This window comes from Ipomoea nil, unplaced genomic scaffold (assembly GCF_001879475.1).
Source record: "Ipomoea nil cultivar Tokyo-kokei standard unplaced genomic scaffold, Asagao_1.1 scaffold0482, whole genome shotgun sequence".
In the NCBI taxonomy this organism is placed as follows: Eukaryota; Viridiplantae; Streptophyta; class Magnoliopsida; order Solanales; family Convolvulaceae; genus Ipomoea; species Ipomoea nil.
In genome coordinates this window covers 1742757-1757915 of record NW_017616910.1, presented here as the reverse complement: position 1 = coordinate 1757915, position 15159 = coordinate 1742757, and the positions used below count along the sequence as shown (strand labels likewise).

Below are 15159 nucleotides of genomic sequence, written 5' to 3'. Positions count from 1 at the left end.
AGTGGAATATTTAATGAGTTAATACTCAAAATGGTCCTCGATTATAGTGGTTTTTCTCAATTTCGTCCTAAACGACTTTGGTGACCTAATATCGTCCCAGACTTTTGTGTTTCGCGCAATTTTGTCCCAGACTTTTGTGCTTTTGCTCAATTTAGTCCATCATTTGTTATTCTGTCCATTTGGTGTTAAATAAATAGACAATTAAGTAATTTTAATATTGGCATCTCTTTACTCATAAACATGTGAACTGCGAAATCCCTTTTTTTTTACGAATTACTCCCAGAATTACTCCTAAAACTGCGAATATAAAATTTGATTTGCAGGTCTGGGTGTAATTCGTACAAGAAAGAGAAATTTCGCACTTCACAAGTTGAAAGTAAAGAAAGATCAATATTGACATTACTGAATTGTCCCTTTATTTAACACCAATTTGACGAAATAACAAATGGATGACGAAATTGAGCGAAACACAAAAGTCTGGGACGATATTAGGTCACCAAAGTCATTTAGGACGAAATTGAGAAAAATCACTATAGTCGAGGACGATTTTGGGTATTAACTCAATATTTAATTGAGTTGGACTAGGGTGGTTGCATTAATTAGGTTACATAATTAGCGGGTTTGACTTATTTGGCACATCAAAATTATGTGGATTATATAATATTGAGGAAATTTGGATAATATGATATTATTTGAAGTTGGATGAAATCACGAACTTGGATGTCCCGATACATTTCTCATATTTAATTCAAACAATTAAATTAAATTTCCCTTCAAAAAAATTAAATTAAATTTATGAATTATCCAAAGGGATAGGGTTTGTTAGATTTTCTCTACACTCAGTCACTCACCACTATAAAGAGTGGTTTCATTTAGAAGAAATGGAGCTCTGAAGATTGCATACCGAAACTCTACCGGAATCTCGTTACGCCCTTCTTTGAAGATCAAGCTGCATATAAGCCCTTCATTGAGGAACAAGCTACTTAACTCCGAATGCACTTCAATAAGGAACTACTCCCTTCATTGAGGAACAAGCTACTTAACTCCGAATGCACTTCAATAAGGAACTACTTCCAGTTTGGCATATTTTCAATTCGGCATACTCCGAATTCGGCATACTTCTATTTTGGCATACTTCTCGTAGAGAATCAGATGACTTCTCATATCAAAAGATTGTACCCCTTCTTGTTTGATACATACTTCATTATAACCGACATACTTTGAATTTGGATATAAACAATTCGAGTTTTTGCGTTTACATATTTTGATTTTTGACACGCCCAGTGGGACAACTATGCCTCTCGTTGTGGAATTTCCTGGCGCCTTTAGGTTTTTTTCTCGAACACGATATCTGAGTCTCCATAATTGGTTGCAAGTCTTTGCACCAGGGAATTCCACAACGAGTGATATCTTGACAAAGACAATGTAATGTTTTAATTTCATGTACATAAATTTGATACATAAAAGTCACTACTTAGATACATAATTTAAATAAATTCACTATTGTAAGTACACAAATCCATTACTATAAATATATAAATTCATATTCATAAATTCACTATTGTAAATACATAGATTAATTATTGTTTGTGTCATTTTTATATATTTTGTCGGCTAGCTAGTTAGGGTTCTTTTCAAGGGATTCTTCAAAGCCATGCTACCTTCGCCGAAATGATGATGATTGTGTGGTGGAGTATATATATGACAAATTAAAGGAAGTGGATGCATGTTTGGTGGAGTATATATATGACAAAATCATTTCATATGGCATGCCTTATGTTTACTAGAGTTGTACTTATTTATTCACATAAGCATAAGCATATTTAAAGTTCTAACACTCATAAAACACTATTAAAGTGTCATACTATATATATAAGGCATGGTCATTATTTCATTTCATTGTGCACGCTCCGTTTTAAAAAAAGTAGTTAAAATTTTTTACCATCTAAAAATGGTTGAAAATTTTGAAAAATTAATAAAGTTTCATTTTTTTAGGTGTCGGAAAAGCGGTTGGAATATGTTTCTTTTTTAGTACATAGTGACATTATACACCCTAATTGTGACGTTAATTATTACACTAATTGTATGGAATTGAGAAATGTATGATACTTCATACAAATTTGTCCAAGTTGATTGACTTTAGACATTTATATGTATCAAAAAGAAGGGGAGATCTGCTTTCTCTCGTCTCGGGTATTCTACATGGCCGCCGCCTCCGTGAAGCAAGCGGATCGGAGGTGGCGTCCGATCGTCTTCCCCTGCTGTCATCTCCACCACAGACAGTGCTCGTCTTCATTGTCTTCTCTGCCTTTACCGTTTTCTCCTTCATCTCCATCGGTATCGGTCCTTACTCCCTTATTTTCACACTGTTGTATCCATTTGCTTTGTTTTACTGGTTTAGTTTTGTTTACAGTTTATGTGTTTTTCCTCTTGTTCTTTTGACGAGTTTCTTCCTCTCGTTTACTTGGCAAGTTCTTTTTTCATAAAGCATGAAACGATAAAAATTAGTCATGGCGTATGTGAATCTCATCTTGGGTGACAAACATGACAATGAAAAATAGACTCCTCTGAACTATGATATGTAATTCAGTTCGATGGAGATATTGCCAATGGATAGAAGAATGGAAATATATACACAGGTGGTGTGCAATCAACCAGTGTAAGCCTTGGGTACGTTTAGCCAAATCATTAAAAAAGCTTTAAGTTCCTCCAAAGAATTCAGCTTCAAATTTGTGAAATAATCTACGAATCAAGTTTTTTGTAGCATTGCTAGGAAAGTTGTTCTATGTCTGACTGTAAGGAATGTTTGATCATTTATTAATCTTTATTGTAAACGTTTCAGCATATGAATAATGAATTAGTTTCTTTATTTTCAAAATAAAAAGGGAGGGGGGAGGAGATCTAGAAAAAAAAAAAAAAAAAATTCTCATATGGCAGGTGACACCCTCAATCTCAAATAATTGTGTCACAATGATTAAATTCGTAATCTTTTTGTATAAAAATTATATTTCACCCACTTAACCATCTATTTTGGAACAACTTTTGTTTCTTTTTCCTCGTTTTGCGATATTGGATGCATGCCAAAGTTGTGACTTGTGACAAGATTTTCTAACAAAGTAGTGTAAGGCAATTTCAAAAGAGTTATACTAATACACTCAATTCTTACTCCCTCAATTTTAGCGACACTAATAAAACAAATCTATACAATTCATTTAATAGGATCTGAACCCAGATGAGTAGACTTTTAAGGAGCGTTTGGTTCAGGTTATATAAGATAACCAAGATTATGTTTACTTGGTAATATAAGATTCTCGTGTTTGGTTCAAGTTATGCAATTGGAGTGGTCCACCGCTTCGATTGCAAGCTAGATGCTATATATGCACTATTTTTACATAACAAAAGTGTATAATAACCTGCAAACCGCACTAGGAAACAGGCTCAACCAAGAGAGTGTTGACAAGAATTGAACTCGTAACCTTCTGGTACAAGAATCATGATCCACCAACCCATCTACCCCTTTCGGGGCGATTTTGATTCTGATTTTTTAAAGCAAAAGCCTGGTAGATTTTGTGTTACAATCTTTGGGACATTTTTTTGCTTATAATATTTGCAGACCTAACAAAAAGAAATCACATTTCAAGAATAGAACATTTTCTTGCAAGTTGCTTAGTTAACTGTTAACCACTGAATTGACTTGCACGCAACAGGCAAGCAACTTGGTATTTACAGTTATGGCGCTACTGCCTACAAACAATACACAACAGAGATACACAAATCGTAGTCAATGACGTTTAGAATGGAGAATCATATAATCCGGGTTATATTTCTTTTGCTGATTCGAAATATACACGAAGGCAACAAAGAAAAGCCCAAAAACGAGGGAGAAGATCCTTACGCAGATTTGAAGTGTCATGGTTGAGTGAGGCTTTGGCATTTTACCGTGTCATTAAAGTTTGAATTATGGCTGCAACGATTGCGATTACAGCTGTTTGGACTGTTCTTGGAAATTGCGGTGTGCCCTTGGAGAAATTTACTCTCTGTGCTTGGTCTCTGAAAACAAGAAAGGGGTTTGGAATGATTCAGATCATGCTGTTTGGAAGATTTGGAATGAAGTTTTGAATGAAAATCTAGGATGAATGATGAAACTTAGAGAAATTAGTGATTAAATTTCAGGAGTTTTTGCTGTATAAAAACTGAGGTAAAAGAAATCGGGAGAAAGGAAGGAAAGTTACTTCTGCAGAGGTGATAGTGCACCACAATAGATTGTGTTGTCCGGCAAAGATAGCTCGTTTTTGTCTGTGATCTCGGGGTTCACAACGCTAATATATACTTCTTGGCCAAGATACCAGGAATCGAGGTTCTGAGCACGGAGATTCCAGATACCAGCATTGTCGAGAAAAACTAATATAGCCGTCCAAGCGCCAGGAAACACCTATGTTCCACAGATTTTCAGCATTATTAGAAACTAGTTCAGAGTAATAATCCCATATGCACATGGGCCAAACCACACTAAAAGATTGAATCTAGGTGTTATAATAATTTAAGATTGGGCTAGGGTCACTCAACTGGCTATAATGCACATGGGCCAAACCACACTAAAAGATTGAATCTAACCAATTAGCTAGTCTAACCCATGGCCTTATAAACCCATATATTCTCTCTTATTTTTTCAATATGGGACTCTTAACACCGTTTAACCAGCACAAAAGAACATTTATGTCAACCTGAGGCGTGAAACAATATGCTTCTTCCGAATCATATCATCATCTTTTTTGCCATCTTCTATTTGAAGGAAGATGTATAAGACATCATATACTAAATCTACTAAACATGTCCCGATAGTAAGTGGAAGGATGTATAGTTTTGAATTAGGATTACCTGGGTAGTACACCGAGCCACGCCATCCCATTTGTTGTAAGTGCTTCTACTGTTCTCAGTCCACAAACCATAATCCATCCTGCAACCCAAACAAGACACGAGAAATCTCATTATTTTGGCTATTACCAAGAAATCTAGAATTGAGCCGATTCCCATCGAAACTTACTACTCACCCGACAACAAAGAAGGCGTACCCATCAAGATGGTAGCTTTGAACAGTTGTGTCGTTGTTTTGGAATATGATTTCCACAAATGCCTTGTAACTACCATTGATTACAGACGTATCAACTTTAGCAGGTCGGTCCATCAGTCTATTCGGAAAATCAAGCTTGAAAACCCCCGGTACGTTGAATTGCTCAGCAAGCTTTAAAGGTGTTGTAGGGGCCAAGTATGAAATACCATTAAGTGTAGTGTGCCATTTTCCATCGATAAGCTCTGCAGGCCTATTGAGGATGACATAAACATCAGTCACCGTAATATCCCCATACTTGAAAGAACCTTGTGGGTTTGGGCGGGCAGCACTGGCTGATACGTTCCATCTGTAGATAGATTTGAAGCAAGAATGTTACTATAATCAGGCATGAAATGTAAATACAATCCATAACCTGATATCAAGACAAAGCAAGATAAAGAAAGGGCCTACCCTAGAAATCATAGTCTAATATATACGACGTCTTATTTTATAAGTTTTTTAACCTCCCTAACCGGCACCTTTCAGCAACTGAACATACAATTACTCTTGTAAGTTTGGATGGTTAACGCACCACCAACAAGTTCAAAGGTGCATTTTCCATTTAAAAATAGGACAAGTGGCACATTGTGGTTTGGGTCCTTCTCTGTCCGTTTAACGGCCCAGGTCCACCCGGTTTGCTCCGAGAGGCACAGAAGCTGGCCCAAAGGGGATCGTCACTTGTGGGAATCGAACCTGGGTTATCCCGGAATTCTCCCCACAAAGAGAGCTCATTTGCCACTTGAGCTACCCTGTTGGGTTGGACAAGGGGCACCGATGCATATACATTATAGGAGATTTCTAATAATTACTCGACAGCAATTATGATTGTCTACAACCTTACGGATTTTGCTTGACTCATTGAGAAAAACTTGTCATTTTCATTAGGAAGGTCTGGAAGAGGACCTGCAACAGGTCCTTGTGAATTTGTGTAGTGTAATACAGCAACTCCCACAGCCTTTGTCCAATCAGATGAATTTACAAAGCGTGGACTGGCAACAATGTAATAATCACTGCTGGCATTTTGATCCATTGTGACCAAAAATGAGTATGATTGACCCACGTGGATATCCATACTTGTATAGTTCTGTTGCACTGTGTATGAACCCTCAGTTTCAACAAGAAGCAAATTATGATTTTGGATTCTGAAATTCAGACTGGTAGATGTCCCGACATTGTGTACCCGCAGGCGGTATGTTTTACCTGAAATAGCCACAAGAAAATATTTCTCACATACCGAACAAAAATTTCAGACGAGCAACATTCTCTAGCTGCCAGCAGTATTAGAATCCTATTATTTAGAACATGCATAGAGCCATAGAGGTGACAATAAAAAGGTCAAATAATTCTCTAGAGAAGGTCCCTTATATGAATGCAGAACGCAAGCTTACCTGGATCAACTGTGACAATTGAATAAGGAATACCATCGGGTATCAATCCATTATCATAGCGGTATGGACCTAATCCATTAAAAAGAACACCATCAGGTGATCCAAGTCCAACACCGTTTTCAAGATCTTCTCTCATTTCCTGTTACACATGTCGATCCATATAAAATGACATGTAAGTGCACAAGGAGAGAAGACTGCCGATTCAAAACAATAGGCATTGCGTACTTCACTATTTCTACAAACCTTATGACTTTTAATGTACCAATCGCTAATAAACAAGGTAATATCTCCATCTGGAAACCCAAATGGTAAGGGGATAATATCTCGGTTGTTTATTGTGATTCCTCCATAACCACCAGCTGCTCTCTGAAAACCCAATGAAGGAAAGTAGAAGAAACTTCCTATCTGGTCCTTGACTTGAAACTGATACGTCCAATTCCATCCAGCAGGAATGGGACAATTCGTGCCAGAGACGCCATCTTGCCAAGAATTCTTTCTATGTTGGATACCATTCCTACATCCGATTCAGACGAGTTATGCCTATCAGCATCATGTCTAAATTATAACAACCTATATTATTTGAAATCAGTTTGGTATACCATGTAATAAGCAAAGGCTCATCAAGATCATTTTTGACATTTGCAACAACATTCCAGTTGGTAGTGACATTTAGAATGGGCCCAGGAAACTGCCCATTTACTCCAATCACCTAAAAGATTTAAACTTTTAAGAACATCATCTGATAGCATCACAAAAGTTCAATCAAATTTCACCACATAAAAGAGAATGTCTAAGAAATGCTTAATGCAATAGAATTATGGACAATGCAAAGCATTTAATAATGAAAATCATAGCTGCAGTGTTAATAAAAGTCCCCACACCCTATGTTCTTGTCCATAATCAAAAATTCAAGAATCAACTGAGCTGCCGTGCGGGCAGTTCAATTTGATTCCTAATCTCAATGATCATAAGCAGACACAAACAGAACCGAAGCACCATTCTTCTAGTTAAGACAAGTTCAATTCAAGATCTGATAACAAAAACAAAAAATTAAAAAAGGAAGAACCTTTTGCTTGACACCAAGAGGGGAAGCAGTGAGGTAGGAGACAGTCAAGTCATAGAAGACATAAGGGTCTCCAGCTAAACCCAGAGCAGCGAAGCACAGAACCACAGCGAAACGAAATAAGCAAGAATTGGGTACTGAAAAGGCTGGCATTGGCAATAAAACAAACACCTGGGCTGCAAGTTTCAGGCTTTCAGCTCTCCTCCACCCCAGTCAGCTATTTTCTTGGGGGAAAAAAAAAAAAACACAGCTTTGGAAGATTGGAGAGCTGAAAAGAGGGATTTCGGTGGATCTCCGCTTTGCTTTGCTTTGCTTTTCACAGGTGCGGCTATGTGAGTTTGTGCTGTCAGCTGTGCGGTGGAAAAACACGTTGCAGTGTGGCCGTCGGTAGGACAGGCTGGCATTCTGGGTTCTCCCCGGATGCTAAATTCGGGGCCCCAGTCTTCGTCTTCTGGAGAATCGAGCCGTTGCTGTTTGTTTAGCGCTTCACACAATCAAATTCATCTGTTCATGAATGCCACAAAGTCAAAATTATTGAATTACATAGGACCCACGGTTTAATTAGTAATTCCACAAGGGTATTGAAGGTGAAAATTTTCACTTTGTGCCCGAATTGGTCACCCAATAACTTGAAAATCATCCCACAGGCAGTGCGTGAATCCAGGCGAAATATTAAAACAAAAGAGATAATTAAAAAAAAACACTTAAAAGAAGTATAACCATAAATATTGTTAGATATACCAAAAAATAAATAAATAAATATGTAGGTGTGTATGAAAATCTCACTATTAATATTTAAAAAACCAAAATTTAAATGTCAACGTAGTTCATAGTTTTCAATTCCAAACAATTGAGTATCAAATTGTTAAAATTTCGTCAATAAAACCCTTCCAGGAATCAAAATGGTGATTTCCACACTTTTAAAATTTCGTCAATTGATACCTTTAAGGGCTTAATTGATTAAATTTAAAACAATTCAATGATCAAATTGATTGAAATTGAAAATTATGAACTACATTAACAGTTGAGAAACAATTGAGGGACCAAATTGATAATTTTCCTTAATATCAAACACTCCATAATAAATAGTTAAATACAGATTTTTAATTCGAATACGGACACAAAGTTCATTTTTACGCCGTATATTTTATAATAATAAAAATATTTAAGCCGATGTATACATACGTCACTAGATTACCCTACTGCTGTGTCCATAACGACTATATTTTCTAAATTTGGCCCCAACTATCACTTTTTCCTATTCATATCAAGATTGAGTCCAGCTTTTTCCTAATTCAGTAATTCTATTTTCAACAGGTTTAAGTTAACATCAATTTCTCTCTTATATATAAATTCCCATCCAATTAAGATTATTGCTTCCTCACTTACTACTTCCCAACTCGGTATTCACTTCGTTAGATTTCCTATCAAAACTCTCATGGAGAAGCTAAACAGTAAGTAAAAATATTTTAGTTTCTTTTCTTACAAATGATTTTTATGATTTATTGTTATTATCATCATAATAAGCCTATAAAATACAGATTTTTATGTTAATAAAATTTTTAAGTTTTATATTAATTTGTTTCCTATTTTATTATTCTATTTCTGTCTTTCAAGTGGTAGCTAGCATTAGAGCATCCACACTAGTAGTTATTTAGGAGTTATTTCTACATGAATTCTTTTCACCCAAAGTTAATAGTTGATGTGGGGAGGAGTTATTTCAAAAATATTTCTCATGTAAAGTATGACATATTTGTGGGCCCAGTAGGTAAGAAAAGTAATTAAAATATAGTGGGTTAAATAGTGGGTGCATAAAAAATTGAGAAATAACTCAAAACTGATGTAGAGAAAGTTTTTTTGTGATTGAATGAGATGGTGGAGGATGAGGTGGATGCTGAGACCCCATAACTGAGAAATAATCTCAACTAATAAGGATGCTCTTAGCCACCATTCCATATTTAAATTTTAATATCCTTATTTAGATTCATAGTTATGCGGGCATATTTTATGTTAATCTGCTTTTCGCATCTATATGCTCTATTTCATTTAGTTTGTTGAATTTTTACAATATTTTTAAATTTAGTTGTTATCATAATAAGCCTATAAATACAGGCTTTTCATTATTATACATTATGATTAGACTAATCATATAAGAGAAAATTTTATATTAATTTATTTTATTATTCTTTTCTTTGTCTTTTAAGGTTGATATCATTAGTCATCCGTCGGACCCTAACTATTTAAGTTTTAAGGAACATGACCTAATTCGTTTTGGATATAGTCACCACCAAATTTCTCAATAGAGCTTGGATCTTTTAGATCACATCAACCGCACACACCAGAAATATATGAATTATAATGATCATGTATGCAATAAGCATATAAATACATATTTTTATGTTAATAAAATTTCCAAGTTTTATATATTAATAAATTTCTTCCTATTTTATTATTCTGTTTCTACATTTCAAGGGTAGCATTAGCCACTCTCTGACCGTATTTAAATTTTAATATCCTTATTCAAATTCATGGTTGCTTTAGTTTCATGGCTATTTTTCTTTTCGAGTGTGTTAACATTTTTTTTTTTTTTTGAAATTTTTTTGTAGTTCAAAAATGGCAATCCTCCTGGGATAATAAGAGATGAAGAAGTGGATCCATTGCCTGCTTTATTCAAACAAATGATTAAGCGGATGGTCAAATGGCATATTTTGCCTCCAACATGTATCCCTAATAGCTGCATTGTGAACATTTACAATGAGGGTGACTGCATTCCTCCTCATATCGACCATCACGACTTTATTCGACCGTTTTGCTCTGTATCGTTTCTATCAGAATGCAATATTATTTTTGGCTCGAGTTTGAAGATTCTTAATCATGGCATTGGAGAATTTTTCAGTCCAATCTCGGTACCTCTACCAGTCGGGTATGTTATTCAATATCTTTGATCTATCTAATTCATATATAATGAGACCGAAAATGTGGAAATCATGAAAATAGAAGTCTCTTAACTGTACTTTGAATTATTATAATGCAGATCGGTGCTTGTTTTACAAGGTAATGGAGCTGATGTTGCAAAGCATTGTGTACCTCGTGTTCCATCTAAAAGGTAAATCATTAAATGCCATTAATAAATTAAGATCACTTCAGCATTCTTCTTATATTGGCCCTGTTTGGTAAAAAAATTGGCCTATGGGCTAATTTTGGCTTATTTGATCATTATTAATTGTTTGATTTAGTTAAAATATCAATAGAAATGTTTGGTTAATTAGCTTTTTGCAACTCCAAAAGGCTAAAATTCAAAAAGCTACTCCAAGCAACTTTTTCCATTAGCTTTTTGAGAAAAGAAATTATACCAAACAGCTATCAGCTAACAGCTAATTTACCAAACACTTTTCTACAATCATCTAATGTTATCAACTATTTATACCTTTTAATTAACACAATCAGCTATCAGCTAACAGCCATTTTACCAAACAGGGCCATTATATTCTTTTGCCTATGAGGTACTAATCTTTCTTCTTACTTCTCTTATTGCAGAATTTCCATTACTTTTAGAAGGATGGATGAAAGCAAATTGCCTTACAACTACAAACCTGACCCAGAGCTTATGAGAATTCAACCTATTGTTCTTCGTCCCCTTCAATTTAAAGAATCATCAACTCCACAAAGAGTTGACAAGAATGAAAAGGTAGTCAAGCATGATAAACCCTATTATTCTTCTAATGCACATGCAACCTACCAAAACATTATCGCTGCAAACGAAGAATTTCCTCCCCTCTCGAAAGCTTCAGTTCTTCCAGCAAGAACAAGAGTACTAATCATATAGTCATTATATTGGCCATCATAAGTAGTTCAGTTTGTACCCTTACTGTTTGGATAACATATGTATTTTTGTATAAACAGTTTTGTATCGTATTTAAATAACTGGTCATTTACGGTGTTGATTAACACTGTAAATTTTATTAAAATTATATATATATATATATATATATATATATATATATATATATATATATATATATATATATATATATATATATATATATATATAGGCTTTGGATCTGGTGCACCCCCTCTAATAGATGAGACCATGAGGCCCACTAATACCCATTCATTGAATTCCCATCTATGGTTGAGATTAAAAGAAATAATGTCAGTTATTATCAATGTTAAGGTTATATTAGTAATTGTAAGTCTAATTTATTTAAGGACATAATTTTAATGGAATATGAAGCATTTTTTGATGCTTTTGAGGATAGAAATTAAAAGATTCTAATATTAAAAAGATTAAAGGAATTAATTAGCGTTAACAATGGTAGATATGTGAAGGCTTCGCGGTTGATGGCAGGAGCAACAGTTTAGGACTTTCAGCAAATGGATATTAACATTACCGTTAAGTGCGTATACACCTCTAAGTCTGTGCATTTCCATTGTTTTTCCGAAATGGTTAAGAACTGAACCAGGTTGGGTGGTGGGCGATAGCTGACTATAAAAAATCGGCAGCGTAAAGGGACACCTGCCTGTGCGTACACCGTCCTACCTAATAGGCAAGTTAGAAGGTGTCTGTGTTTTTGTCTTTTCTTTGGGTTGTTCCGGTAAGTGCATATACAGTTTTACGTCTGTGCAAATTCAATGGTTTTGTAAAACGTTTGAAAACTTAACGAGGGTGGGGGGTGTTCGATACCCGTCTATCCAACGACCTAATCGTAAAGATACATTGGCCCGTCCGTACGGCGTACTACCTAATAGACAAAATAAATTGTGTCCGTGGCTTTGTTTGTTTTTTTTTTTTTTTTTGGTTGTACCAGTCAGTGCATAAACACCTTTATGTCTGTGCATCTTCCTGGTTATTTCGAATGGTTATTAACTGAGCGACTTCGGCAGCGTAAAGGGACACCTGCCTGTGCGTACACTGTCCTACCTAATAGGCAAGGTAGGAGGTGTCTGGGTTTTTGTCTTTTCTTTGGGTTGGTCCGGTAAGTGCATATACACTTTTGCGTCTATGCAAATTCAATGGTTTTGTAAAACGTTTGAAAATTTAACGAGGGTGGGGGGTGTTCGATACCCGTCTATCCAACGGCCTAAGCGTAAAGATACATTGGCCCGTCCGTACGGCGTACTACCTAATAGTCAAAATAAACTGTGTCCCAGTCAGTGCATAAACACCTTTATGTTTGTGCATCTTCCTGGTTTTGACGTGCGTAGTCGTGTATTGGTATGTGCATATTACCAATAGGACCGTTACTAATATAGGCTTACCGTCATGCGACTCATCCATGCGTGAAAGCTTATACAACATGTGCGTAGTGATTAGCATTCGTAACATGCATTTTTACACCATACACATAACACGGACTGGAATTTTTAAAAAGTAAAAATGAAATTGACACCCAAGCAATTTAGAGAAGGCGTACAACAAGTCATGACTCAGAGTGAGGCCATAAAGAAATAATGTGTATTTTACAATATGGATGGCGAAAATTATCATGATGCTGATATGTCATAACTTCATCAACCTCATCCGGCACTTGAAAGGGGGGAATAAAACTTCATCAACCTCATCCGGCACAACATCCAAATCCGGGGCTGGTTGTGCGGGTTCACCAAAAACAGTAGCAACCTCAGCCTGAGGCAAAGGATCAACCACATTGGCAGCACCTACCGGCTCAGCAAAAAATAAGTAAATGAAGGCGCACCGACCCAACAACAGAAACGCACCAACCTAAATAAAAAATACAAGAAAATATAAATAATAGTGCCAATTAGCAACTAAGCCACACCCTATCTTGCAAATGGTAAGACACTGCTACGCACAAACCACCACAACTAACAAGGCAAACCCCAAAAACCTCGACCAATAAACAAAAAATACGCACCAACCCAAAAACAGTGGTGCACCCCCCTAAAAAAGAAAAAAAAAACAACAACAAAATAAGCAGTAGCAATTTCCCAACCACACTTTAAATCTAACTTGCACACGGTCACAGACACAAACGCACAAACCACCATCAATAGCCGCGACCCCCCCGAACCCCTAAGAAATAATAAATAAATTAAAAAGCACGCAACGACCGAATACCAGACGCGCACCAACCAAAATGAAAAACCCCCGTTAAAAAAACTAGTGCCAATTAGCTTGTACATTACACTTTACCTGCACAAAGGAACATACTGCTATGCACATACCATAACATCTAAATGCACAAAATATGCATGGAAAAGCTATTAACATGGAAACAATGAAAACAATTAAGGCTAAACACGAAATGCACTCGCATAGACACTTCTTCGCACATACTCACTGTGACACATCCCTAATATATTCTTTATTTGAAAAACATGTGTATGACACTGCATTAAACTACAAACAAAGCACTGAAGAATTAAAATGCAAAAAAAATAAAATTTAAAAACCACAATAATAAATCTACATAATTATGTATGAACATGTATAACGCAGCTACCAGAACATCTATATGCACATACTACTCAACATTATACACCGACTACACTGGACGCAGATATTATATACCTACGATGCACATACTATATACACGAAATGCACTAGCATAGTGACACATACATAGTACCATATTGTATCCCTCTCTGTAAGGATAAGAGAGAAGAATTGATAGAAGTAAGAAATGAATTTAGATGACTAAAGAAGCATGCTTCCACCTCATTTCCACAAACAAAAGACATGCATTTGCATTAAAAAACTAAAATAAGTTGAACAGCAACTCACTAACTCATATTGCCCCCAATACTATTAATAATTTTGCACCCCAAACTTCACACTAGACCACACTCCAAGGAATTACTAATTCAACTCACATTTCTTATTCTGGGGATCACTTTAAATACCAATTTATATATGCTAATTTTTCCTACTTTAGGTGCCGCAGCATTATCTGTCTGCAAGTAATATTAGATTGAGGTGTATATTCTTTCGGTCTAACTGAATATCTCTTGTTTGATCATATACATAATGGGACAACAAAACAAATGAAAAAGTATGCATTTCAAACAACAAAAATTGACAATTCATATTGGTGTTGATAAAAAAAAAAAAAAAAAAAAAATGGTCGGCGGATAACACGTTTCCGCCGAAAAATCAACACCACCACAGACATGCATCCCCAAAACCCCCCAAAACTCCATTGTTAGAATACACATATGATTAACCAAAAAAAAAACATGAATCATAACCCAAACCCTAACCCATAATTACCCAGTCCCCTCCCTCAGTCCCCGCCTCCCAGGGACCCAAAAAAAGAAAAAAAAAACAAAACAAAACAAAAAAAAAAAAAAAACCTAAATAATAACACAAACCCTAAACTGTACCTACCCAGTTCCCCCTCCCAGCCCGCCTCCCTAGTTCCCCCTCCCATCCCACCTCCCAGAGCCGGCGGTCCAGACACCAAACTCCCACAGAAGGAACACACAACCCCCCCCCCCCCCGAAACGGGGATTGAGAAAAAAACAATAGCAAAAAAAAGGGGGGATTGAGATTACCTTCAATGGAAACACTGTTTGACCTCCGTTGCATCTTCGATCGGCGGACAGTAGACCCAACCATGTTGAACGCCTGAGTTGTG

At 36.0% G+C, this 15159-nt stretch overlaps 1 protein-coding gene and 1 long non-coding RNA gene across 4 annotated transcripts; one reads left to right on the top strand and one right to left on the bottom strand.

Annotated features, from left to right (window-relative positions):
* Positions 1 to 3453: 3453 nt before the first annotated feature.
* On the bottom strand, positions 3454 to 8069 carry LOC109173886 (monocopper oxidase-like protein SKU5). 3 transcript variants are annotated; one of them, XM_019323228.1, is made up of 10 exons: positions 7565 to 8069; positions 7098 to 7207; positions 6742 to 7012; positions 6499 to 6637; positions 5947 to 6310; positions 5052 to 5417; positions 4879 to 4957; positions 4233 to 4432; positions 3896 to 4050; positions 3454 to 3744 (listed from the first exon to the last, which is right to left on the bottom strand). In XM_019323228.1, exons 1-9 carry the CDS (start codon positions 7712 to 7714, stop codon positions 3936 to 3938), a joined length of 1794 nt encoding a protein of 597 aa, XP_019178773.1. In that variant the 5' UTR covers positions 7715 to 8069; the 3' UTR covers positions 3454 to 3744; positions 3896 to 3935. The 3 variants fall into 3 exon arrangements, with proteins under 3 accessions (XP_019178773.1, XP_019178774.1, XP_019178772.1); XM_019323229.1 differs by having other exon boundaries at positions 3454 to 3615; XM_019323227.1 differs by having other exon boundaries at positions 3454 to 4050.
* A 2393-nt stretch (positions 8070 to 10462) lies between these two features.
* On the top strand, positions 10463 to 11217 carry LOC109173598. The gene is made up of 3 exons (XR_002052926.1): positions 10463 to 10484; positions 10596 to 10667; positions 11099 to 11217. It is a non-coding gene; the product is annotated as an uncharacterized LOC109173598 (long non-coding RNA).
* The last annotated feature ends 3942 nt before the right edge of the window (positions 11218 to 15159 follow it).